Source organism: Xenopus laevis, chromosome 4L, assembly GCF_017654675.1.
Source record: "Xenopus laevis strain J_2021 chromosome 4L, Xenopus_laevis_v10.1, whole genome shotgun sequence".
In the NCBI taxonomy this organism is placed as follows: domain Eukaryota; kingdom Metazoa; phylum Chordata; class Amphibia; order Anura; family Pipidae; genus Xenopus; species Xenopus laevis.
The window spans coordinates 56,027,146-56,053,954 of record NC_054377.1 but is presented as its reverse complement, the minus strand read 5'-3'; the positions used below and the strand labels follow the sequence as shown (position 1 = coordinate 56,053,954).

General features: G+C 37.9%; 1 protein-coding gene across 1 annotated transcript in view; it reads left to right on the top strand.

Annotated features, from left to right (window-relative positions):
* crispld2.L (cysteine-rich secretory protein LCCL domain containing 2 L homeolog) overlaps positions 1-22,067 on the top strand; it is a 33,355-nt gene extending 11,288 nt beyond the window's left edge. The window contains exons 3-15 of the mRNA XM_018257956.2: positions 3,705-3,823; positions 3,975-4,107; positions 4,418-4,533; positions 5,213-5,313; positions 7,626-7,763; positions 9,782-9,842; positions 11,386-11,452; positions 13,318-13,448; positions 13,538-13,581; positions 14,208-14,280; positions 14,859-14,934; positions 19,044-19,177; positions 20,610-22,067. Of these exons, the coding sequence (XP_018113445.1) occupies positions 3,705-3,823; positions 3,975-4,107; positions 4,418-4,533; positions 5,213-5,313; positions 7,626-7,763; positions 9,782-9,842; positions 11,386-11,452; positions 13,318-13,448; positions 13,538-13,581; positions 14,208-14,280; positions 14,859-14,934; positions 19,044-19,177; positions 20,610-20,664 (1,248 nt within the window). The 3' untranslated portion in view covers positions 20,665-22,067. The remainder of the gene's footprint in view (positions 1-3,704; positions 3,824-3,974; positions 4,108-4,417; positions 4,534-5,212; positions 5,314-7,625; positions 7,764-9,781; positions 9,843-11,385; positions 11,453-13,317; positions 13,449-13,537; positions 13,582-14,207; positions 14,281-14,858; positions 14,935-19,043; positions 19,178-20,609) is intronic.
* Positions 22,068-26,809: the final 4,742 nt, after the last annotated feature.

Below are 26,809 nucleotides of genomic sequence, written 5' to 3'. Positions count from 1 at the left end.
GATTTTGTGTTTGGAAATATCTTTCGCTAGATAAATAACAGATCAACTGGCAAATGGAATATGTGGGAATAAATGAAAAATTCACATTCATGCACTGAACAAACACATTGAAGGTCACAGGAATACATGAACCGAATGTATCATAGAACAAACTATGGGGCGGCGGGGGGAGGAGGGGTTGGACTGGTGTCCAGGCTGAATAGTAATTTCAGTAGTGGTCATTATTGACCACAACTGGAATTACTATTCAGCCTAGGTGGTGCAAGAGATCTAAGGGGTGCAAGAGCGCTAACGTTAATATCCATTTTTGATACAATAACATATTTGGGAATATGTTGTTTGCACTCTGGCAGGATATTGCAAAAGGTTAACATCCCCTTTAAGTTCATACTGCCATTTTAAAGCAAGGGCTTGTGGATTCATAGGTGTCCTGCATTCAGTAATGGTGAAAGCATTTCTTTCGTTACAGGTTTTTCTGTAGCAGCAAAATTTACAGATATTTAAAGTCGTGTTTGCAAATACCTATAACACTGCAAATTCCAGTCATGTTTCTGGGTCTGACCTGTAGAATTACTTCTGCTGATCCCCCCTTCTAGCTATCCTTTTCTCTTGTAACTATTACTACTTGTAATCGTAAGGCTGTTCATAGGGCTGCAAGGTGACTTTACACTGCAAGGTTTGGATTTAGATAACATTGTCCATAATATCATAAGATTCATGTCTGGGACTGAGATTAGGGGTATACATGTCAGGGCATATTAGTATTCTGCAGCAATTAAGAACTTTATAATCAATCAATTACACTTATACAAACATACTTACAATTACAAATAGTATAGGCAGAGAGAAAAGAAGGTGTTAAGGTTGCATCTTATAAACTGTGTATTGCAGGTAACATCTTTGCCCGCAGAGCAGAATAGTTTCAAAAAAGATCTTCATTCAGGGATTATGGAAAAGTACACAGAGAAGGCAGAGTTGGCAAATGACTCCAGAATGATTGCCATCTACAAGCTCAGCCTGGGGTTGTGATTTCATGGTCCTACAGTAAGTGACCTCAAGTGACTTCATAAAAAAGAGCATTTTAGGAGAGAGTGAGTTGGTGTATAGATGCGCCGCTGTACAGGTCCCACCAAATACATATTTGGAATCTGCAATAAACTAAATTCACTCTGCTTGTTACACTTTTCTTCCCAATATAAACAGTTACCCTATATTTGAGAAGCTTGTTAACTGTTTAAATATCAAAATACATATTTATACTACTCCTTTAATGGAATACCCTACGTTAGGGGCTGACACCTAAATGTGACAAAATTGATCTAGTAATTTTAGATAGTTTATTTTGGTTCCAGCTCAATACAATTTTTTTTACTACGGTTACTGGCACAGGCGCTTAGGGCATGGTAAGAATACACATTTTCCCCACTAATTATCATGTGCTAGAATTAGGACCTAGAGTAACTCATAGAGAGATAATGAAAGAGAATCTAACCAGAAACATCTATATTTTTTTTGCTTTTATCTTGCAATATACAGTATCAATATGTGCATTTCAGTCATAGCATTCTGTTAGGAAGCTACACATCCATTTTCTTTCCAGAAGGGCCCACCAATATCTTCCAGTCTTAACATCTTATCAAGAAAAGAATACCCAACTGAGTGAATCCAAGCTGCTTCCAACACTTACTCATATACAGACCTCTGATTTCCACTGTAGGCTACCAGCTTCTGCCGTAGGCAGCACATTTTACCATGTATAGTAGAGGGAAGCTGCTGCTGGCAAAAAAGAGCATATTTTTTCCAATCATATTTCCAAAGCACCGACCTTTGGCAAAGCATGTATTGTATATGTCATCTTATCCAACAGTACATATATTATATGGAGTCCAGAGCTATTTCAGATTCTGCCATCCATAATCACTGACAACATTGTGCTAATGCATAAAATCCTTTATCAATTTACAGTTTCATAGCCCTTTAACACAGAAGGAGCCAGCAAGAAAATAGGCACTTTATATAATATTGATTTCAGTACTATTATAAAGAGAATAAAGTTGATATTGGAGCAGTGTTGTTTGCGTTGTATGAGTTGGACAGTGTTGAACATTCTTGGCAACTACTGGTACAACCAGATGTGTGCAGAATATGTTCTCTCATATTGGTGGGGGGGGAGATCAGTCAGCAGTAATTTGTTCAGACAAGAGTGTGCTGTCTGCAAGATATTGCCTTTGTTGCATAAATATGCCAGAATGCTCCGCAGAGATGGATGATTCTTACTAAAACAATACATGTTCATAATATGTTTTGCAGTTAGTTGCAGAGGTTGTATGCTATCAGCACTTTTGGCCAAATGAGGGTAACAGTTCTTAACAGGTCAATTGGGGCTAACTGTTTCTGGATCCATCTACCAGGCAGTGTCAGGCAATGGCGGCTGGGCGCCCCAGGCAACCTGGCTGGCCACGTCGCGCTCCACCCCCTGTGCACCCCGCCACCGTATGCAAACAAGCGCATAGGAGTATTTTTGTGGGTAATCTGAATTAATCTACCTCCATGCCATAAACCTGCTAACCAACCCTCTGGCTCTTACCATGGATATGTCTAACATCTCATCCATAGTTGGCATATGTTCATAAGAAACTAGAGCCGTAAGCCACCAAAACTTTTAACAACACAAAGCAAATCGATGCTTTTACTGTGGTACATGATTTGTATTTGTTTCAGTACAGGCATGCTTGAAGGGTCACTGTTCCGTCACCATGTTCCACCAGAATTGAGCTTTCTATTATTCATACCTATCATGGCATATAGATTTATGTATCTCTCTATGCAATCTCTGAGAAAACCTTGGGCTTGTCCCTGCGATGAAGATCATTTGTAGACCTATTTAGTTGGCAGTGCACCCAGTGATGTCAGGTCCTCCCATAGACTACTAGCCCATGCCCTATTTTAACTTTTGTTATAGAATTATGAGACAAAGCATACATTATACTACCATGTATATAAGTTGGGCACATCTTCCCCATCCAAAGGCATTATTTGTACTGCATACATCCCCTCAGGTTGCCAGTGTCATTACATTTCCCTTACAACAAATAGCAACTTTCACCCGGGGGCCATTTTCCCTCTGACACATCATCATTTATATCTGTAAACAGCACAAATGCGATGTAAAGTTTATGCAATTAAAGAATGCAGGCTAACACAGGCAGAATTATCTATGATGACAAGTCCTACTTGGATTGCGCACTGTTATGGTTAAGCTGAGCTCAGGAGAGGTGGTTAAGAGAAAAAAATAGTATCAGATGGCTAGAGTTTCTATGGGAACCAGCAATACTATCTCATCATTGGCTGCTAGAGGAGGAGGGTGTGTTTAGTATTCTGAGCTGAGAAGAACTGAGCATGCTCTGTAGCCAACAGCCAAAGGAAATTCCTGAGGGAGGGGGCTGAATGGATTAGAGGAGCAGAAGGAATCCTAAGTGATTAAGGGGAAGCTGCAGCCTTACTTTTAATCTTTGAACAAACAGGCAGGTATTTAGAAATTTCAAAAATACTCAGTGATTACATTTTTGTGTGGGTTGTACATGTCCTTTAAGAGGTGATGTTGTAGTTTCCTTGAGGAAATACAGTAAATAGATCCACACAGCTACATTATATAGTAATAGCTAATAAAGGGAATTAACCAATGATCTCCTTTCCCTGTATAGACTTGGGATGATGATCTGGAGAAATCTGCTGAGGCCTGGGCACAGGAGTGTATCTGGGAGCATGGTCCTACTGCCTTGCTCATGTCGATTGGACAAAACCTTGCAGTACATTGGGGCAGGTGAGAATTCTATTTTCATTTTAACTTTATGCAGCCATTTATCTTGGAAAAATCATCAAATCAGGTGTATCCTATTTACGGTGTTTCTTTGTGTATTGGTGGGAAATAAAACGTATTGCAATGTAATATTCTATATTTTCTCTGACTTCAGATACCGATCACCTGCATATCATGTCCAGTCCTGGTATGATGAAGTCAAGGACTATACATACCCCTACCCTCATGAATGTAAACCCTATTGCCCTGAACGCTGCTCTGGACCTATGTGCACTCACTATACACAGGTAAATTAAGTTTTGGTTTATTATAAGTGTAATAGAAAAGAACAGGCCAGGAATAAAATAGTACGTAATACACTACTTATACACTAGATTCCTAGTGAGCCACAAGCTAACTCTTGGCCTAGCGAGTATACAGCAAGTAAAAGATACCAGCTGGAGGCATATTGTGCTAGAACACAAAATAAAGGCAGATCAAGCAAGATCAAAGTTTGATAAAACCTAAACTTTTATGCAGTCCCTAGAAGCAATTTACTTAATGCCATATTGTGTTATTAATGGTAGTTGACGAAACCCCTGTCTTTTTTTATTGCAGATTGTGTGGGCCACAACCACTAAAGTTGGCTGTGCTGTGAATGTATGCAAACGGATGAATGTCTGGGGAGATATTTGGGAGAACGCTGTATACCTTGTCTGCAACTACTCTCCAAAGTAAGGAACAAGACAGATTGCTCACTAAAGGGCACATTGTTTGCTTGTGCTTTCACAAATAGCTGCCCTTTTATTTGGCTTTACTTTAGACTCCAAACACGACTGTGTCATTTTTAAATGGATAGTGGCAATGTTATTTGTAAAGTACTTAACTTGGCTCCAGTTCATTGCACCACTCCCTGGCGTAAGGCAGACCCTCCAGCCACAGTGTCTATGCTATACCTTGCTTGGTGGAAAGCTTGGAAGCTCTATATATTCAACCCTTATTCAGCCTGTTTACTTTTCCAGGATAGAACATGTACTGTACTCCGCAAATATGATGGTTTTGATAAATTTAAAATTCATAATAATATCTGTTTAATAACCAGCCAAAGATAAGGATATTTCTTCTTAAAAAGGAAATACATCCAGACACCAAACTTAAAACTTAGATATTAAAATGAAAATGTTACTCTTGCTGCCGTTTTCATCGGATTAGTTGACTCTTTTTTTTGCTTCAAAGCTCCCACTATTCCTTCACACAGGCAAATCCCAGGTTTTTCCTATCATCACTGTAATCTGTCATCACATATACACAGTGAGAGCATTCATAACCATCTTGCCTTCAATTCTAGGTCTGAGAGAACAGGAGCACAGAGAACGTTTGACAGATGTTCATGATGTGCTTTTTCTTTTCCAGGGGTAACTGGATCGGTGAAGCTCCTTACAAGAATGGGAGGCCATGCTCAGAATGTCCACCTAGCTATGGTGGCAACTGCCAGAACAATCTCTGTTACAAAGGTAATTTTGATAGCAAAATCAGTTTTACATGTTTGGTAAAGTGCAGTACTAGTGTGCTTAGCCACAGAAACTAATGAGATCTTTGTTGGTGGTTTCTTATCTGGTTTCATTTTAAAACTCATATGGAACTGATCAAAACTAATTGCTGATTTGCTCTGGTTCATTTTACCACCTATATTAGTACCTTGGTCTTGTAGAGCTCACATTTTTATATTCTCTAAGTTACCATGTTGGCTTTAATATCCATAATTTCAGATAAGAAACCATCAACCCCCCTTTGGGGGCTCCTTCCAAGCTGAAGGGCAAATACTAGTTTTCCATGTTCTGCATGCAGTCTCATCATACAGAATGGTGGCTAAAACAGTTCAGGATTCCAAGTAAAAGATACTAAAGAATATGGACATTTTAGGGAACTATAAACGGTGTCCCCTAGGACCCAACCTCAGGTTCTTGGGCCTGTGGGATTTTGATGCAGGCTGCACTTTACACTTAGCCCTGTACTTTATACCTGTATTGAGGGAAAAAGGCAAATGACTTTGTCCTCCATCCTGGAGATCAAATGCCACTGTCTAAGGGAGCAACCTGTGAGGCAATGTGAAAAGTGCAAAACAAAAATATGGTACTATTGAGTATCCCTGACACTCACTCATATGTCTCTTCCTTATCTGCAGCAAAATTGTGCCCTGTCAAGTACTGGCTTTTTACTCTACATACTCAATTCAGGTTATTATTATAAGATTTTAATTCTGATGATACTCTAGGATAATGCTGGGTCATCAGATCTTCAGTACTCTAAACGGCTGGGAATTATGTTGTACATTACTCATAATTTTCATTCAGTCAGTTGGCACTCTAGATAGGAACAGTAACACCAAAAACATCTACTGTTGCCCTGCACTAGTAAAACTGATCAGTAGCGATCATAGAGGGGGGCGGGCCCTGGTGCGTGACGCGCAGCCGGGCCCCGCCCCCTCCGTACGGCTGCATTTGGCCGCATTTTCAGTGGCGAACAGACTGCCGGGGGGCCCTGAGGGGGTGCAGGCCCTGGCCCGCTCGCACCCCCTGCTCCCCCGGTAGTTCCGCCACTGAAGCTGATCTGTTTGTGTCAGATACACTACTATAGGTCATATAAACAAGCTGCTGAGTAGCAATGGTGGAAATTGAAAAAAGGCTATATGGCACAGGTAAAATAGTGGATAACAGGTAACACCATTATGTTCTACGGAGCTTATCTACTATCCGCTGTGTAACCTGAGTCTTTTCTCCTTTAAATGGCTGCCCCCATTGCTACACAACAGCAATTTTATATAAACAATAGAGGTGTTTCTGAACCAAACACAGCAGTTTTACCAGTTCAGGGAAACACTGCATTATATTTGTATTACTTTAAAATACTTTCATTTTTTGGTGTTACTGTTCCTTTAACAAACCTGCAACGGTGAGTAAATCAGAATTTAACATGGGTTAATGAATGCTTTATAGCCTGCTGTAAATCAACACTTTTGCCCTTTAATGCAGTAGTTTCAACAGTTAAATGGGTGCTGCTCTTTAAAGTGAAAATAGCAAAGTGTCATAATGAATTTAGGGGAGGCTGAAGCCCTTGAACATTCTTCCTCTTTGCATTCTCTAGAAGTGGAAAGGTGTGAATAAACTGCAGTTATTCATGTGTCACTGAACTTTGGAACAGTTGTCAATAGTATTTTATGATGACTAATGAAGTTTAAAATGTACTTCCTTGCATATATATGATGAAAAGCAAAGTAAATGGTTTAATCAGCCGTAAAATCGGTTAGCCCTGAAAAACCTATGCTGTCTTTCCAAATGACTTCTCCACGTGAAGAGGTGGTTCAGGGCAGCCAAATATTTAGCACATTATTGGATGTTCCATGTCGACTAGCAAACTGTTTTTATTATAATAATAAAATTTGTGAGCATAATAAAAAAATTGGTAATGCAAGGTTTGATCCAGACACAGAGCAGCATCATCCACGATTATGTGAGCATTACAGATGTTATGACTTTGTCTGGAATATTCATTAAGATGATGCCTTGAAACTTTTCACCCTGCAACAAAGTAAAAGCTACAGCTTCAATGTTAAAATGCAACAAGATGTAAATATGTAGTCATATGGTATATATGATGGATCATCTTATTTTTGACTGTTTGTGTTAAACCTGGAATAAGAAAGCAGATAACCCTGTTTGAGAAATGTGCAAATCTTCATGAAGATTATATTAAAAAGTATATTTTATAAGCATGCGGCTAGAATGTGTGAGTGGCACTAATAACCCACTTTTCCCTTTCTGACAAGGTGATAAACATTATGGAAGAGTGGAAACAGATGAGACTAATGAAGTTCCTGAAGAAAAACACGTTTGGGTGGATAAAAACATCAACAAACCCAAAGCACTGCCAAAAACCACACACACGTCCACAGAAAACCTAATGAGTAAGCACACATATACCCTGTAGATTTCTAGCATCTGTTCACATACTCTGTCAGTTTGAAAATACTCTGTATTTCACATCTGAAACAGGAAAGTCTTGTGTCTCCTACATTAGGAAGAACAGTAACAGTGCAGTGTCTCTAGCACGAGCTGAAAACAGGGTCAGTTCTGGTGTTAGAGTAATATTGGGTTAGGGAGAGTTCTATATTCTTTTACAGCATTCTTTTACACATTTGTATCCACTTATTTCATGTCTGGCATTTTAAAGGGGAGTGATATATTGAGGGAGCAATACATCATTTATCCCCATCAATTGCAAAGGGAAAGTGGCCATGTATCCTCAAAATAGCATCTGGAGAGTATAATACACATTCCTATACAGTATATCTTTCCTCTTTCTGTAATCAGTATTATCTCAGTACCTTGAATTATGAGCTTCCAGCATACACACACAGATGAATATTTATAGATACTGTATAACTAGACTATAACTAGATTTGTTAAGCTCATTTATAAAAGCAAGACAGAGTGCTAAGTGCACTTTTCAGGCACACACATTGCCATGATTTCCCCATAATGCAGCATTTTCCCAAAATTGATTATGAATTATAGAACAAACAAAAAAGGGGTTTAACGCTCTCAGTATTCAACAGAGCTTCACAAAGTCCCATCATTTAGCATTTCTTCCTTGGGTCTGGAGTTGAACTTCGACCTGGCCACTATATGCAATGGGTTTGTATGTTCTGTCTTTGTAGGTTTCTTCCCACACTCCAAAAATAAATAGTTAGGTTGGCATGACTTTTTTGACATTATAGGAAACTAAACTTTAAGTTCTCTTGGAGTCCGTCTTTCCTATTGCTGTCAGGATGGTTTTAGGGCTGAGTAGCACAGGGGTTTGTTCTATATGCAGGAGGATGCGCAAATCAGAGCCCTTCCTTCATAAGGTTCACTATATGGGGCAAAGTCACTAAAGCGAATCGGCTAACGCTAGCGCAAATTCGCCAGTGTGATGTCATTTCATTACTTCGCCCATTTACTAATGGGTGCTGGCATATATTCGCTAGCCAAGTGGACCTACTCTAGCGCTACTTCGCACCCTTATCTCAGGCGAAATTGCGCTATGGCGAAGGGATGTAACTACGCTAATTCACTAACTTGCGCATTTTACTGAACGTTACCTCTTGCGCCAGACTTGCCTTCGAAACCTCAGACCAGGCAATAGAGTGCAATGAGTAGATAGGGCTTGCTTCAAAAAAAGTCCCAAAAAACGCTGGCGTCTTTCACTTTTTTAAGGGTGATAGGCTGAAAAAGATTGTAATTTTTTTGGGGGTACCCTCCTTCCCCCCTACATTTCCTAACATATGGCACCTAAACTATACAGTGGCCACATGTATAGGGCAAAATAACAACTCTATTTTATTTTATGAAGCTTACGCAGGCTTTGCTGCAACATATACATCCATTGTACTTTAACTTGGCACCGTATGCAAATTAACCATTGCTAGTGTAAACTCGCTTTGCTTGACGAATTAACGCTAGCGCAACTTCGCTACCGTTCGCCTCCCTGAGCGCAACTTCAGATTTTAGTGAATTAGCTGAGCCCTTGCGAAGTGCGGCGAAAGCGTCGCTAACGTATTTTCGCCGCTTAGTGAATTTGCCCCTATGCTTTTAGTATACTAATACAGTTCTGGGCTGCGAAGGGAAAGAAAAAACTTCCCCAGGACCAACACAAGGTTCACAGAGGAGTTGTGTAATAAATATGTCTCTTTTATTTTTATATAATTAAAAAAAAAACATAATATGTCAAACAAAAAACATACTTTTTCTAAGCATGTATGAAACGATAATATATTTTAAAAGTATTTCTAAAGCAAGAATAATAAGCCGGTTATTTTTCTCTTGACCAAATTTCACTATTTTCTTGCTCTTGCTGCAGAGATTCTCTGAATAGTGAGGCTGTTAATGCAAATATTGATTTTTTTTACCCCTTCTCGTCCTAATGTTTCATTTCCTTTCCTAGCTCAAGTCATCAAATGTGAAACGAAAATGAGGGACAGCTGCAAAGGATCCACCTGTAACAGGTACCCCTAAATATTTAGGAATTCTGTTAAAATGATACCCCCTAAGGGAATTTCCCTTAATTCTATATTTACACTTCTGTTGGCAGGAGAATGTTAATGTGCCTAGCTGAGAAGTAGCCAGAAATGCGTAGAGAGCCTTTCTGCAATTCTGTTATACAAGGAATTCAGTGATTTTTTTTATTGGGCAAATTTGAATTCTGACTATTTCCCAGAACTTTGAATTTTATCACATTTGCTAACCTTTTCTTAAACCTTAAAAGAAAACTTCTTCATGTTGTGCTAATTTTATCTTATCTGAGCCTGGACTACTTGCATTTTTTTTGCTTTTCAAGCAGTAACAACTTTGAGGTGCAGAGAATTTCTGGTAGACTTGTATTGTGATAAACTTCCCACGGTGTGAAAAATCTTTTAGACGCTCAAGGAAAGTTGTAAAAGGTTTTTCGAAAAATCTTTCATGAATGTGAAAATAAAATAAAAGTTCTCTAGACTCAAGGCTATATTTATCCATGAAACTGTGCAAAGCCTATCATAATAAAACTATGACCTGCCAAAAAACATCAAACACCGTTTTAAAATCCTATTATATTTTTGTAAAGCCTGCACTTAAACTCAGGCACATTGTATGTTTGCATTCCATTTCCATTAAATATTAGAATAAGCATCTATTTTTTTTTTTAGACAAAAGACGCATTAAAACGTTGTCTTCTCGGAAAGCGAAGCGTACCTTTCACCTCATTTCATCCATATTAAACACATAAAAGATTAATAGATCCTGTAGGCACTTTTCTGCTGAGCATTTCCATGGTGACATAACAAAGCAGAGTCAAGCCAAAATGAGGGTACGGTTTAGTTATTGATGCTTCCATACTGACTTATGACTAATATATATGGATTACCTTCAAGAAGCAAGTTCTGCATAGTACATTCATTGTCCTCCTGAGTCATTTTGTAGGCAAAGCAATCCATTGCTGGGATGTTAAAATAAACACAAAGTATTAGTTACATTAGTTACAAGTTAGAATTCTAAGTGGATCAATACTTCAAAAACAGTTTATGTTCACAGCTTCTCCTGCCTGTTCCCCGGCCTTGTTTCTATCAACATTGCCTCTGTCAGATAAATAGTTACCCTTGGGAAGCAAAAAAATGCCTTCTTCTCTGTGTTAAACTTGATTTTTTTTATTATTATAGCTGTGGTAATTTATTGCTGGATTTCTGTGGTCAGTGTTTTAAAGGGACATTGACATCAGGCAATTTATCTTTTTTACAAGCTTCTTTTAGAATTTACTTACCTTATGCATATATCTTTAATTTATAATGTTTTTTCTTGCTCAGCTACGACTAAATATTCTTATCTATGTCAAACTTCTACTTGTTTGTGCTGCAGAGGTATAAAAGTAAACAATAAAAATACTGAACCTTTACAGGGATATTGTATAATTGCATGCAGTGCCAGGCAATGCGGCCCCCCGTGCAAAGGAGGACGCGCTTGCGCAAACGACTCGTTTGCGTGACCTTTTATATTTACGATCTGTTTCCTTTTCAGATATAGGTGTCCTCCTGGTTGTATAAACAATAAAGCTAAAGTCTTTGGGACCCTTTTTTATGACAGTGTAAGTATAAAGCACAAGGCACCTTATGCCAAAATGACACCTTTTCTTTTTCTTTCCTGACAAATCACTAGTGATGGGCGAACAAATTTGCCAGACACGAATTTGCAACTGATTTACGCAAGCGAAAACTGCAGCGACAATTTGCTTTAGAAAAATCTCTGTTAAAAAAATTGACGTGCGACAAAATTGTCGCTCGCATAAATATTGATGCGTGTCAAAATAATTTTGAAGCCCATTGACTTCAATGCGTTTGCGCAAATTTTTTGCCGTTTTGCGAGTTTCGCTGTAAATTTGTGAATTTTCCGGCAAAGCCAAACTGCCCAAATTCGCCAATAACTACAAATCACACTTGTAGATAACTTTGCCATTTCTACATCTGGGGATATTAATGATTTGTGAATGGTTTTATCCATTCTCAGTCTGCATTTAAAAATTGGGATAAAGGGATGTCTTTTTCCAACTAGACCATGTCCAGTTATACCCAGTTGGTTAACTCACTTTATAGTAAGCCTTTCACCTTTGAGGGTTCAGGATTGGGGTGTTTGATTTGTGAAGCTGCATACGACTTGGCATTATCCTACTAAATAAACACTTATACCATACACATTATAGTAAAATGTATTTATTTTATCATATGTCCTAGATAGAAGGTGAGATTGTAGCCAGTTTGCATATGTTGCCAGCTGGTGGTAAATGAGGAGGCACTGCATGCTTTAATCAGGGGCAGCGCACTGTGCTATTTATCATAGGACACTATTTGCCCAAAGCCCAACCATCTTTATTACTATCCAGCCAAAATAGGCACAACTGGTTTGTGTCAACATTAGATCCTTGCTTTGCTGTTTGCTCAGTATAGTCAGACTATAAAGGCATGTGTGAAAATGTGAGTAGGCCAAACTGAGTTGATGATTAGGAGGAGCCATCCTGTATTTGGGCAGTAATCCAAGAAAAAAAATATTTGCTGCAAAGACCTGTATCATATTTATATAATACACCAGGAGTGAATGAATAGCAAGATGTCCTCATCTGTAAAGATTAGGGGGGTTATTTATCAAGGTCCGAATTTATCTCAATATCGGCTGCTGTAATCTCCGATCTAAGCCGATCGGGTTTTTAACGCTTATTTAATATTACATTTTCCCGAAAATTACCTTTGCGGGAAAAGCTCATGTTTTCTAAAATTTTTTGGGAATTTTCCCTGAAAACTCTGAAAAAAAAGCTCAGAAAACATCGTGGAATTGCCCGAAACCCCTGACACAACCAAAAATCAATAGGGCTGTTCCCATTGACTTTTATGCAACCTCGACAGGTTTGTGATGTCGTGTTTTTATATTCGGCTTTTTAGCCCTCGGGGTTTAATAAATTCCGAAAAATTCGTGATTTTTTTAAAAGCCTATTATAACACAAAAAATCACAAATTTTTCGGATTTCGGGGTTTTTCGGAGTTTCGTAAATAACCCCCATGGTATTGAAATGGGAATTGGTTTACAATCAGAAAATTGCAAAAAATCAAATGAAGGAACTTACATAGGTAAGCAGAGGCCCTTCATATGCATTCTCTCTAAAGGCTCTTTCTACTACGAACACACACAGAATCTTGGCTTACTTTGGCCATATGTCCTGAGCACTCTCCATTAAATTGCCATGGGCCCCATATTTAGGTAATGCTAATTCTGAAAGGGGAGGCTATCACTTCACAAAAATTCCAAAAGATGAACTAGAAGATGGCAGCGACTTCATTAAATTGTACAATAAGCTTAAACTGTATATTAAAAAGAACACATCACATTTTAGGTTAGGGTGTTAGATTCCATTTTGACATCCTATGTTTAATAACATATAGAAAAATATTTGGATTCTTGTAGATGTCAAGCATATGCCGGGCAGCCATTCATTATGGGGTAATTGATAACACTGGAGGCCTGGTGGATATAACAAGAAAAGGAAGGCTTCAGTTCTTTGTGAAGTCCACTAGAAATGGTGTGGAGTCAATAAGGTAAGCTTGCTGTTTGCACTATATTTGAATAATGTTGGGCGTTTGTTCTGTTTACCTTATTGCATTCCACATTGCATTTTTCTTTGCAGTAAATTCAAGCCAGCAAATTCATTCATGGTTTCAAAAGTTTCAGGTAGGTGCGAGGCCACAACTGTATATTAATGTCATAAAAAAACATCTGAAATAATATGTAAATAATGTGGGAGGGACCAAATCCACTGGATTCAACTGAGAACAGAGTTCTCTCCAAAATATTTGGCTGAATAATGAACCAGATCTGAGTATTAAGTTCTATATTAAGATCTGAGCAAAATACCCAAAATAAGAGTTAGGATTTGGTTTAGTCACGCATTCAAGATTGGTCCAAAATCTGCCATAAATGTTGAGATTTAGCCCGTTCCTGAACCAAATCCTGGATGTGTAAAATAATATATATCTTTCAGTGGAAGGGGGTTCCCTGGGTGTGCTGTCTATCATTTCCCATTTAACAGAGCAATGAGGTACTATATCACATGCTTAGGTGCCACACACCAATAAAACAATGTTACACAAAGAAGTGAGTGGAGCCTATTGGCAAACTTGGGGTAATAGAAATATCCCACCACGCACTTACTCACAGATCTCCAACTGGACAGCCCTGTTCTAGGTTGCAGCAAAGACAGTAAGCCAAACAATATTTTGGTATTGGTTTTAGCCACCGGATTTATTTGAACACTTGATTTCTGAACCTTCATAATGTATGTTTAATTTTACCCATAGTTCAGACCATTGACTGTTACACAACGGTGGCAGAAACGTGTCAGTTTGTAAAGCCAGCGAAACATTGTCCAAGGTAAGTGCCAGCCGTATCTATAGGGAATTACACTCTTTTGGGGGGGGGGGGGAGGATGAAGGATGGGAAATGTTTGACAAATTCACTTCTTTTGTTGATTTGCGAGTTAAGCATGTTAATCTATTTCATCATGAAAAATATCCTCTCTCTGTTTGGATAAAGAGGTCTGCATCTGTTTTCCAAGGCACGGTGCTATGGAGTGATCAGCACAAAATCTGAGCCTACTATACAGGGAAAATATAACTTTTTTTTACAAAAAATATTAAGTCCCCAGTTTCATTTATTAAAAAGGCTTTGCCCGCATCCCAGCGTTATGTGGCAGAAGGCCCATAAAACCATTTTGCTTTTTTGATCATTACGAGGCTTTAAAATGAGCAGGTCTGTAGCATTTTCTGATGCTTGCTTTTCTGTTCTAGATGGAGATTTAAGCTCTTGGCTTCTTTTACCTCTTACGCAACAGCATGTGCGATTATATTAGAATAACAGTGAATTTCCAGAAGCGCTGGCGAGCTGCGTTTTTTTTCATTTATTGGCAGACAGATGCAATTGGAAATAACATGTTCATATTGTTTTTTTAGATTTAACTGTCCAGCGCACTGTAAGAATGAACCTTCATATTGGGCACCAGTAATTGGCACAAATATTTATGCAGATGTAAGTAGTTTTTATTTTATGGATCTTTCGTTTTATGTAACACCCGTTGTAGGTCTAGGCCTTTGCAGTATAATTTTAATGTATGTTTTTTACACTGAAGTCCATTTTTTTAAATGTCTTCCCTGGTGTGTGACAACTGAGAGACGAGGGTTTAAGAGCAGGAGATGGTTTCTCTTTAAGGCAGAGATGCACGCTGATATTTCGGGAGATTAGTCGCCCAGCGACAAATCGCTTCTTCTTCGTGTGACTAATCTCCCCAAACTGCCTTCCCGCCGGGTAGAATCTAAATCACCGGCAGGATGGCACTCGGAATGCTTCGTTTTCCGAAGTCGTCCGAAGTTGCCTCAAAAGGAAACTTTGAGCAACTTCGGAACGCTGAGGCAGTTTGTGGGAGATTAGTAGCCCGAAGAAGAAGCGATTTGTTGCTGGACGACTAATCTCCCGAAATAGCAACGTGTGTCTCTGCCCTTAATGTGTTTACATATAAGTGAAGGGGGGTCCAAATACACATGACAGCACAAAAATATATGTACACCAAGGGGCCGAATCACAAAGGGTCGAATATCGAGGGTTAATTAACCCTCGATATTCGACTGGGAATTAAAATCCTTCGACTTCGAATATCGAAGTCGAAGGATTTTAGCGCAAATAGTGCGATCGAACGATCGAAGGATTATTCCTTCGATCGAACGATAAAATCCTTTGAATCGAACGATTCGAAGGATTTAAATCCAACGATCGAAGGAATATCCTTCGATCAAAAAAACTTAGGAAAGCCTATGGGGACCTTCCCCATAGGCTAACATTGAGTTCGGTAGCTTTTAGATGGCGAACTAGGGGGTCGAAGTTTTTTCTTAAAGAGACAGTACTTCGACTATCGAATGGTCGAATAGTCGAACGATTTTAAGTTTGAATCCTTCGATTCGAAGTCGTAGTCAAAGGTCGTAGTAGCCCATTCGATGGTCGAACTAGCCCAAAAAACACTTCGAAATTCGAAGTTTTTTTACTTCGAATCCTTCACTCGAAGTTAGTGAATCGGCCCCCAAATGTTATACACATTGCAGAGAAATTCATCTAAGTATTACTAGGAATAGCTCCAATGTCAGGAAACCTGTAATCTTAATTCTATTTTAGGCCATAAAAGGTTGCAGAAGATATAACAATGTGGAAAGGAGACCAGATTACAAATCCTTAAAACATAGGAGTGTTATGTGTGTTATGTGGAAGTACTGGCAAGAGTGATATAGAGGTGATTAGGAACAGGGGTGGATAACTGGTAGGTGTACAACTGCTGGAGAGACTAAAGCTGGCTATACATGGTAACATCTGCTTTTTTGGTGAAGATTTTAGAACCTGCTGACAGACCCACCCATGGACCCACACAGAGCCTTCCTGCTCTGTAAATCTGAATTGGGCAGTTGTTTGAGTTCCTTTCTGGATGGGTCTGCATCATAGGCTCTATTAGGAAGGTTGTTGGCTTTGGAGTCAAATAATTGATCAGCCTGATTTCCCCTACCAATTGGATGTCCAAATATGGAATATATCTGCTTGTTTACTGCTCCAGATGAGCAAATCTTTCCCTTGACTTTTTCTACGCACTTCAATTCAACCAATCGACAAGTAGGTGATCAACTGGATCATTGCAGTAAGGTTATGAACGACCATATATGCCCAAATGTATTTTTGGCACAGTAGGCATGTGGGTCTCATTAACTGCCATGGAAGAGGCAGCTGCCCCCAGGGCCAATGGGAGAGGGCGTAGATAAATTAAAAATAAAAAAATTTGCATTTGCACTGTTAGTTGATGAATAAATGAATGGTCCTGAATAGAATAGAATCAAAACAAATAAATCCCCATCTCTCTTAAACACAAAGGCTCATATTCAATTCAATGAGAAACATATGTTCTAATTCAATTCCAGATATCCCATTTGACATCAATGAATTTTTTCACAAACTAAGGTCAGATTAAATTCAATGAAAAAAAGTATGTTTATCTCATGAAAACTCAATAGATGTCTGTGGGAAACGCTGAATTCGGTTCACTTATTTAACCCCGTGCTAGACAACTCCATCTCCATAAGCAAATCAAAAGAACAACCATGTTTTGTGTTGTTTTGCAGTGGAAAGGGGTGTCCCTAACATTCCTGTAAGACTTCAAAATAACATGCAATAAATCCACATAAACCATTTTCTTTTTTGTGGTTTCCTAACTTTTTTTTATTTAAATTGAAAGAAATTCTGTGAAACTCAACTGCCCAGTTCCAAATGTTGTAGAATTGAACATGTGGTCCATGTTTCTGCAATTCCCTTTACTTTGGTCACATGATGTGTGCTCTTCCCTGGCCAATAAATGAGGAAGTGACTATTGTGAAATTGGAATCTGAAGTTGAAAAGACTGCCATTGTATTTATAGATTTGCCGGGATATGGTCATCTTGATGTTATATAGTCTTAAGGAGGAGAAATAAAGCCAGTGGCCTGAAGCAGTCTCCAAAATATCCCTGCTTGGGTCAATGCATGTATGCAAGACCAAGCCTTCTGATAATTTCGGAGCATCAGTAGGACTGTGTAGACATTTACTTGGTAGACATTATTTAGCCCCCCAAAAAAACTATTTGGGTGGGCAGATTAAAGAAAAGGGAGTGAATTTTGAGGAGGTAACATGGAAGAGGGTAGACAAAAAGGCACAAAATATATGACATTCTTTGGTCAGTGTAGTACAAAATAATAATAAGAGAACACTGCTTTGCAAGCTAGAAATCCTATGAGAAAGTCACATGAAGTGCCTCAAGAAAAATGTAATTGGGTCACTTAATTCCATTACACAGAACGGTGATAACGTTGTCTTTCCTTGTGAACAGTGCAATGAAAACACTGCTAAGCTATTCCCAGCACACAGAGTTCAGTAGCCAGATATAGAGGTCTAGTTATTAGGCTCAGTCCGATCTTCCTAATAAAGCTTTCGCTTCTCATTCAGTCCATGTATGGATACTACACTCACAGCCAATCAAAAATTCAGATGGTGCCAACAGATATGTGAAAGGGAGGAGAATAAACGGGAAAAGGATTTCAAGTCTTATAAACAAATTTTCAGAAATGAAATGTGGATTATGGTGTTTGTACTCTTCATATTTTCTTATCATATTGTCAGAGGTTTATTCTGTTGAAAGTATATTTAAAAATATCACAGCTGCTCTGCAAAATTTCTCTAACTTTTAGATATAAACTCAGCTTTAAATTATATATTTTGCACTCCTAGACAACATTTTTTCTAGTTGTATTTGGCACATTTTATGAACATCTATCTATTCAATGTGCTAGACAAGCCGTGAGTAGTATAAAATTGTGTACGCACCAAGGGTATTCGTAGCATACTGGCTGTTCTTGTACCAAAACCTACGGAGAAGCCAATTTTTCTCATTCCTAATATAACGCCTTGACACAAAGATAATTGCAATACCATTTCCCTGCATTAAAGGATTACATTTGTATTGTACCTCTATTCATTGATTATATGCATTTCTGCTAGTGCTGAGTACATTTCTCATAATTTGGTTGAAGGGGATCTATCACCAGTTCCGGATTTTACACTGGTGCCCCCTTAGGCCACTTGCAGCCTACTGACCCCCCCAACCTCCGCATACACTTCCACACTTGTATGTACCCTCTCCCACTTGCAGCCTATTGACCCCCGCATACACTTCCGCCCTCTCCCACCCATCTCCCTCATCTACTCTCCTCTGCTCACCCAGAGCTGTTTTCCTGTTGGCATTTTTCCCCATTTCAGATGCAACCAACTGGCGGCATGCTGACCCCTGAACTTTGCTGCCCTATGCCCGGGCCTTTGTTACCTGGCCACAAATCATTGATATACGTATACACCCCAACTGAAGTGAGAGCCTTATACAAAATATCAGGTTCAATAACTAACAGTAAAAGCATTAAATATATATACAATTGTAAGAAGTACATATTGAAGACTTTGGTAAAACACAGTGATTGAGTCACTACAATGCAATGGATTTTGTTCAAGAGCAGTTAATAACAGTTGCCTTATAACGTCTTTAATAAATGAAGACAAATAAGGACATTTTTCATTTCTTTCAGAGCTCCAGTATCTGTAAAACAGCTGTGCATGCCGGAGTGATCAAAGATGAAGAAGGAGGATACGTTGATGTCATGCCAGTGGAAAAGAAAAAACATTATTTTGGCACAAGCAAAAATGGGATCCAATCAGACAGGTACAAGATTCTAAGACTATGGATTCTCTAGTGCCTGGTTTTAGGCAAAAGCATCAATATTCTGAACCTGAAAATTGGCATAACTAGTCCTTATCAGTTCATGTCCAGCCCAGTTATTTCGAGCCATGTGGATTGATCATTCCAAACGTTGACTGCTTTCCAGTTAGGTCCATTCCTATTTGTGAGGATTTGGAAAGCATTGCACGTTATTATTTTTGTTTTAAATATTGATACTTACTCTAAATAATAGGAATCATGTAGATATCACCTGCCACAATACTGCTGGTCTCAGTTGTTTGTGAAATACAGTCTTGGGAAATGTGTTGGGGTGTTGAAAGGAGCAGATACTGCTGACCTGTCTCTCTAAAAAACTCTAATGCTGCTGGTGGCTTGTTTAAAATGTGACTAACACAACTGATGTTATTTTGATAGGAATGTTTCTGTATCATTATAGAGCTTCACTGAGGCTAATCCTCTTTGTTCCAAAATTGCTTCCGTGTTAAAAGACGAATCAGGCCCCATAACATCACTTTTGCTGATGAATAGTGCGGGTTCACCTTCCAGCTGTAGCAATACTATTGAAGGGGACATCAGGCAGACTAGAAAATCCACAGGGCCACAAGTATAAAAAATTGTTTATTTCAGTTTATATTAAAAAATGAGCATCTTCTAATGGCCCTACGCGTTTCATGCCCCATAGGCTCTTGGGCTGAATCATAATCACCTTCCAGCTGTAAACAAGCTTGTTGCGAGCAGTCCTCTGAATATCTAGAAAGTATTTTAAACTGCATTTTGGAAAAAGAAAGGCAGATAATTAAAACAACATGATAAAGACCAATTAGCAAGCAGTGCCTCTGAGCTATCCCTGTATCTCAATATTGACTAAAGTTGGTAAGCCATCCCCTGAATGGTCAGCCATTACCGTTTGGCAGGGGTCCCCAACCTTTTTTACCCGGGAGCCACATTCAAATGTAAAAAGAGTTGGGGAGCAATGCAAGCATGAAAAAAGTTCTTGGGGTGCTAAATAAGGGCTGATTGGCTATTTGGTAGCCCCTATGTGGACTGGCAGCCTACTGGAGACTCTACTTGCCACTATAATTATTTTTTATGCAATTAAAACTTGCTTCAAAGCCAGGAATTCAAAAATAAGCACCAGCTTTGGGGACACGGAGAGCAACATCCAAGGGATTGGAGAGCAACATGTTGCTCACGAGCTACTGGTTGGGGATCACTGCCCTTTGGTCTTCTCCAATGATTTTCAGCATACTCAGTGCATGTCCAGCCTAAATATTTCTGGGACTTAAAAGTGAAGACAAGAAACGTATTAAAGGTTCGGATGTATTTGTTTCTTCGTTGTCTGGTAAGCTGAGAGAGAAGAAGTGGAATTACAAAAATAATTAACACTAATGTTATCCCTTCCTTTCTATTGCAGCATCCAGAATCACAAGGAAGGTCAAGCTTTTCGGATCTTTGCTGTAAAGCAGTAACAAATGGGATCAAATGAGATCAGACGAACAATATAAACTCTCAGAAGAGTAAAAAGAAAACCATGAGTGATACTTGGCTGATAGAATTCAGGCTCCCCATGGAACAGAGAACTACCAGCAACACCTCTTCACCATGGATTCTTATGTCCACTAGTTAAACTTATAAAGCCATAAATTGTTCCGACTTATTTTTCCTTTCGCCAGAAAAAAAACCCTAGAGTGATTTATGCCCTCAGGCATTCTCAAGTAAGGTGGTGTCATTTCATGCCATGTTAAATAAGAGTGGGACAAGACTGCTGGCTAGTGCATACAGCCAGATGCAGCCAGGAACATTTCCTCCTCATAAATCAGCAGTATTATGTAATAAAATGGGTTGGTGCTCGTTCCAAAACACTTTTAAGTAATGTGGGCAATTATTCTCATACATTTCCAGATTGTTTTGTTGGCAAAACACTTGGATTTTCTTTGTTAAAAGAAATGTTGATATTTCTGCTGAATTCTTTTTTTCTCTCCAATTTTGTATATAAATGACTTTTTTTAAGGTTTTGTACTTTTTTTTATTGTTATTAATATTATTATTATTATTATTTTGAACAGTTTAAAAATATACAGCTGTGCTGGTTTATCAGTAATATCTATATTTTAATATTTAGGGGTTCAGTTTTGACTTACCATTGTTATATATTTTTGTACATTGGAATTTGTTCAGGGTACAGTAGTTCTTGGGGGGGGTATGCAACATTCTTGTATACCCGATAAATGTAAATAATTACTTTGCACAATAAACAGGACACATTTCCAGAGTGACCATCGGTCTTTAAATACATTAAACATATATTGACTTGTAAAAAGCATGAATGCTTTAATTTATCAGCAACTTTTGCATCAGGATACCCGTTCAGTATATGCCATGTGTACAAAAGGCATTCGCTGACACCTGCATGTAGACAATAAGAATGTTAACCAGATATTTAACTACTTTGAACATGGCCTGAAAGTTGAACATTATTATGGGATATGTTATAAATATCACATCCTTTGCACCAGCTCTATAGAGCCACAGGAACCAGCAGATAGCTTTGAAAGCAAGCTTCTGATTGGTTGCTTATGGCTACAAACCTGTTACAAACTTTCTGAATTTACTATATTATTATTGTTTATTATGTACCGTTGTTTAGTGTTTGATGATATCACTAGACTGTTAAACCCCCAGGATGTTGTTGAAATATGCTTTGTATACTGGGGTAAAACAGACTTTGAGGAGACCAACTACTTTGTATTAATGTAAAGCTAGGACTGTCTGGCCTATGGCCCTTCAAAAAAGATTTTTTTTCAGTAGCTGCTGCAAGTTGCACTTCAAGAAAAATGAAAGGACTACAGTTTGGTAACATAAATATTAAAGGTTACTGTTGCCTGTTTGACCTGCTATCTCTATATAGATTTGCTGTGCCTGCTATGTCTAATTCATAGGGATACTCCATAAAGTAAAAGCTACATTTGGGGGCAGATTTATCAAGAGATTTTTTCAATTCAAATTTCGAGTTTATTTTAGTGTAGTTTGACTAGGGAATAGTCCAAATTCAATTTGAATTAAAAAAAAAAATTTGAAATTCGAATTTTGAAATTTATCATGTACTGTCCCAATTCAAATTAGGCTATTCGCCATCTAAAACCTGCCGAATTGGTGTTTTAGCCTATAGGGAACCTCCTACAATCATTTGGTTGACTTTTGAAAACCTTTTTCTTTTTTTGGTGAAAAAAACTCAATTCGATTTGAACTTGATTCGAATTCATTCGTTTTTAATGAAAGTTGGATTTTTTAAATAAACTTCAATTGGCAGTTTTTTCAAATTTCAAGTTTATGGGAGTCAATGGGAGTTTTTAGAAACTCTGCACATGCTGTGCATGATATAATTTAGTAAATGAATTTCCTTGATTCCTACCTACTGATCGGTTTCTAGGGGTTACTGCTCCTGAGCAAACTTTAATAACATTGGAAACAATCGCTGGTGATGTTGTCCATAACAACCAATCAGCAGTTAGATTTGAACAGTCACCTACAAGTTAGAATGCAAAAGCAAAGATCTGATTGGTTGCTATGGGCAACATCACCAGTGATTGTTTCCAATGTTAATAAATACACACCTTCGTGTGTTTTATTAGATGACCCCATAAAGTCTTATAGTTCAATGTTTCCTTCAGTTCTAGAAAACCATAGCAGCCAATCAGTTTTTGTTTCAACTAGTAAACAATTGTCTATGCTTGGTTGCTTAGATACCAGATTTGCACTTTGCACCTGTTATTAAATTACCTTTAACTCAGTGCCTTACACTAGCCCACCATAAGCCTTAATTCTCCAATTCATTGGACCACCATTGTTCGTTTTGGTCACTAATTTGGATAATAATCATTTTCCATTCTTGCACCTGTGTTGAAGGTCGGGTATTAGCTGCACAGTGGAGCAAAGGTGCCATAAATTCATCTCTTGCTGTATTAAAAGCAATCATATTTTGATTCCCATTTTTTAAAAAAACAGTAAAACATAGACTGTCCTCCCTTTTCTGCAGTGCATCCAAAATCCCCTGCAGGAGTATACCCGAAATCTTACAATTTGCCTTTGGTTTAATTCAAATCGCATTCTCTGTTTTATCAATTGTGTTGGCTACCTCAGCCTGTAGTTTCTGTTTTTAGATGTTTGCTTTTTTTTCTATGAAATGTGTAAATAAAAATGTATAGTTTTCTTTGCATGATTCTTTAGTCCTAATATATCATACTTTGCATGACAGAAGTACATGTATCTTTGTGTCAGCCATGGCAAAATAAAGATGATTTCAAAGAAATTCTCTCTGGTGCCTTCAAAGAAACAATCGTGCAACATGATGACTGTATCTGGCATGTGATTTTGTAGAAATTTGATTTTTGAATTTAAAACAAATATCTAAATGATTTTGTCTTGTTTTATGCCATTTTCTTCCCTGTCCCTTATAATGACACGATAAAATTGCCGTCCAATCGAGTTCATGCCTAACTCGGTCTTGAGGACATAAGAAAGTTTAGAGAGACAAATTATTTTACAGATTTTTTATATTTTCTGTAGCAATTTTTTTATGGGACTCTAAGAGGCACATTTATCAAAGATCGATTTTCTAATTCATGTCAATTTTTTTTCACTCTAATAAATCCGAATATACTCGAAATTCTATTGGGGTGTTATTTCATTAAAAAAATCGAATACCTAAAACTTGAACGAATATTACCGACCCGAAAACTCAAATCGAATTCGACTAAACTTGAATCTAGTTTTTTCTCCGAAAAAAAACCTTGAATGTCAGGAAGGCTAGTAACATCTTCAAATTGGTCACTGGACCTCTCATGAACTCGACAGGTTTTTAGGTGGAGAATAGTCAAATTCGAATTTTTAAAGGGGCAAGGTTTGATAAATCTCGAAATTAAAATTCGAATCGACTTTGGATTATTCACAATTTGCATTTGAGAGTTTTGACCATAAATTATTTTTTAAAATTCGAATTTTGAATTTGACCCTTAATAAATCTGTATAACAAACTCAACAAATGGACGGCACTTCTGGACAAGGCTTTATTGTAAGGTTGCTGTACAATGCCTAATGAGTTTTATCCCTCAAACTAAATCTTAATAAATCTGCCCTTAAGGGTATAATAAGAAAGCCACAGACTTGTCCCTCCTACTGGTTAAGTTATATTGGTGGATCTCCGGGATGAATACCATGATATAGCGTATTCTGTTATACTGTAGATGGCAGTAAATGTAATTTGTTTTCTTACATAAGTTTATGATTTTGGAGCAAACTGTACAGTTGTTTGCATCTGTATTGCTCCTTCAAGCATCTGACTAATCACCCTCTGTTGGTTTGATAGTTATAGTTGTATATATATGTCAAACATGCATTGATGAGCATATAATGCTATCAGTGACCGGGAAATGTGCTACTTGCACTAATATCCAGTCGAATACCCTACAAAATAAAAGGTTTGATAACAGGGAATCAGCACATTTATTTAGCCTTAGTCACTATGAATGCAAAAGTTAGAACAGATTTATAAATCACCTCAAAAGAGATATGCAGGTATAGGATCCGTTATCTGGAAACCCGTTATCCAGAAATCTCCAAAAAGCAATGGCATCTCCCATAGACTCTATTTTAAGCAAATAATTTCACATTTTTTTAAAATGAGTTGCTTTTGCTCTGTAACAATAAAACATTACCTTCTGAATGACCCTTATTAAGCTGCATTAATCCATATTGATAGCAAACAGTCCTGTTGGGTTTATTTAATGTTTGATTTTTAGAAGATCCATGTCCCGTGCATTCTGGTTAAATGATCCCATACCTGTACCTAATAAAAAGAAAAAAACACTTGTGAATCTTAGGATATTGTGATTTATACAAGGGTCTGACTGGGTCCTGTAATCAGTTCACATGAAAGAGACTAATGAGACTTTAGCAGGACTAAGTGCCCTTGATTAGCAAGGTTTTTTTTCTGCCAAATCTGTTCCAAGACACTTCTTGTAGTGTTGCTTCTATTCACATAAGGTGAGCCATGGGCCTAAATTCCTCATCATCCAGTCTGTATAAAATAAAATTCTTCAAAAACTTATGGTACAAGTATATGTTCTGCACACTACCCCCTGGACCTGAATTTTAAGACGTGCTAATCAAAATCTCTTCTCTTTCTCTTCAAAAAAAAAAACATTTAAACACAAGGAAACTTTAAAAGACCGAAATGTCCCGACAGTATTGCAATTAAAAAAATAAATAAATCCCATATACTTCAGCTCAACAATTGTTTGAGGGCCCAGAGTGTCACATACCCTATTTGTTTATGCATTTCCTGTATTCATTTAACCCTTGGGTTGCTGACTCTCTGTCTAAACCGCTAATATCTCAGAAACTCTTGGGTAATGTTAATGATCTTGATACCATAGGATTGTTTTCCTTAGTGTGGGAAACATTACTTGAACATCTTTCTAATATGGGGACATGTGGATGATGTTTGATAACATTAAAACGATCTGTTTGTAGCTCTAGATAACACAGTAAGATTTTAATACGCCTCTGTAAACAGATGATCTGGGAAAAAGTGCATCTTAAGGGACATGAAAGAAAACTTGTCGAACTTAAATACTCTCTTTGCCCAATATAATTCCACATCTGGTAATACAGGGTTGGATTCCTTTCCTGACCTTGCGTCTTTATAAAGAGGTACCATGAGAACACAGGAAGCATAAACAACAACAAATTGGTTGAAACTGTGTAAAGATTTTCTACCTGACCCTTTTTGGGGTTATGAAATAAAAGGCACAACAATTGCACAAGGTCTAGTGGCCCAGAGGAACCAGCAAAATGCTAGATTTTACATAAATAACCAGTAAATGCTACATTCTGATTGGTTCTTAAGAGCTGCTAGATGTGGTGCTGCATCTGCATCTTTATGGTTGGGCTGCCTACACTAGAGACCAGTGGAAGGCAACAGGAGAGTTTTATGGAGGGTTTACAGCTCCTTTATTGTTTTTACTCAAATGGAAACAAATTTGTATGCAAATAATTCTACTTTACAAGTTCAGTTTTGTGTAACAAAAAAATGATCTGCTTCTCAGACAGAAGAGCAACAACTCCCTTCCCTGTCACACGGTATGTGATTCATGCTAATCTGAATTTATTTTTGTGGTTGTGATTGGAAAATCCAATATGTTTCCATTAGAAGAGGGATTATACCTTAGTTATAAAAAAAAGTGAATTATCCTCTATCATTTATTTGGAAAAACATGACATCCCCTGCTTTTTGAGTGAAAGAAAAACGTATTTTATGTAAGACCTGATACTTTTGAGAGCTAGTCATGTTTTATACATGGGAAGAGGAAAACCCTAGCAAAATGAAGACAAAAACATACACAGTCACTGTTCCATCCTCTAGTCCTAATATTTATATAATGAAATAATGGATTTATGGATTACTAATAGTTATGGGGCAGTGTCAGGCATTGTTAGTGTTTACAGAGGGAAGCCAAGAAGTGAGTGGCTGTGAAAAAATGAAGCAGAATAAAGTTAGCAAATAGCAAATGCATTCCTTGGCAACATATCCATGTCCTTAGAAATCAGTACTAC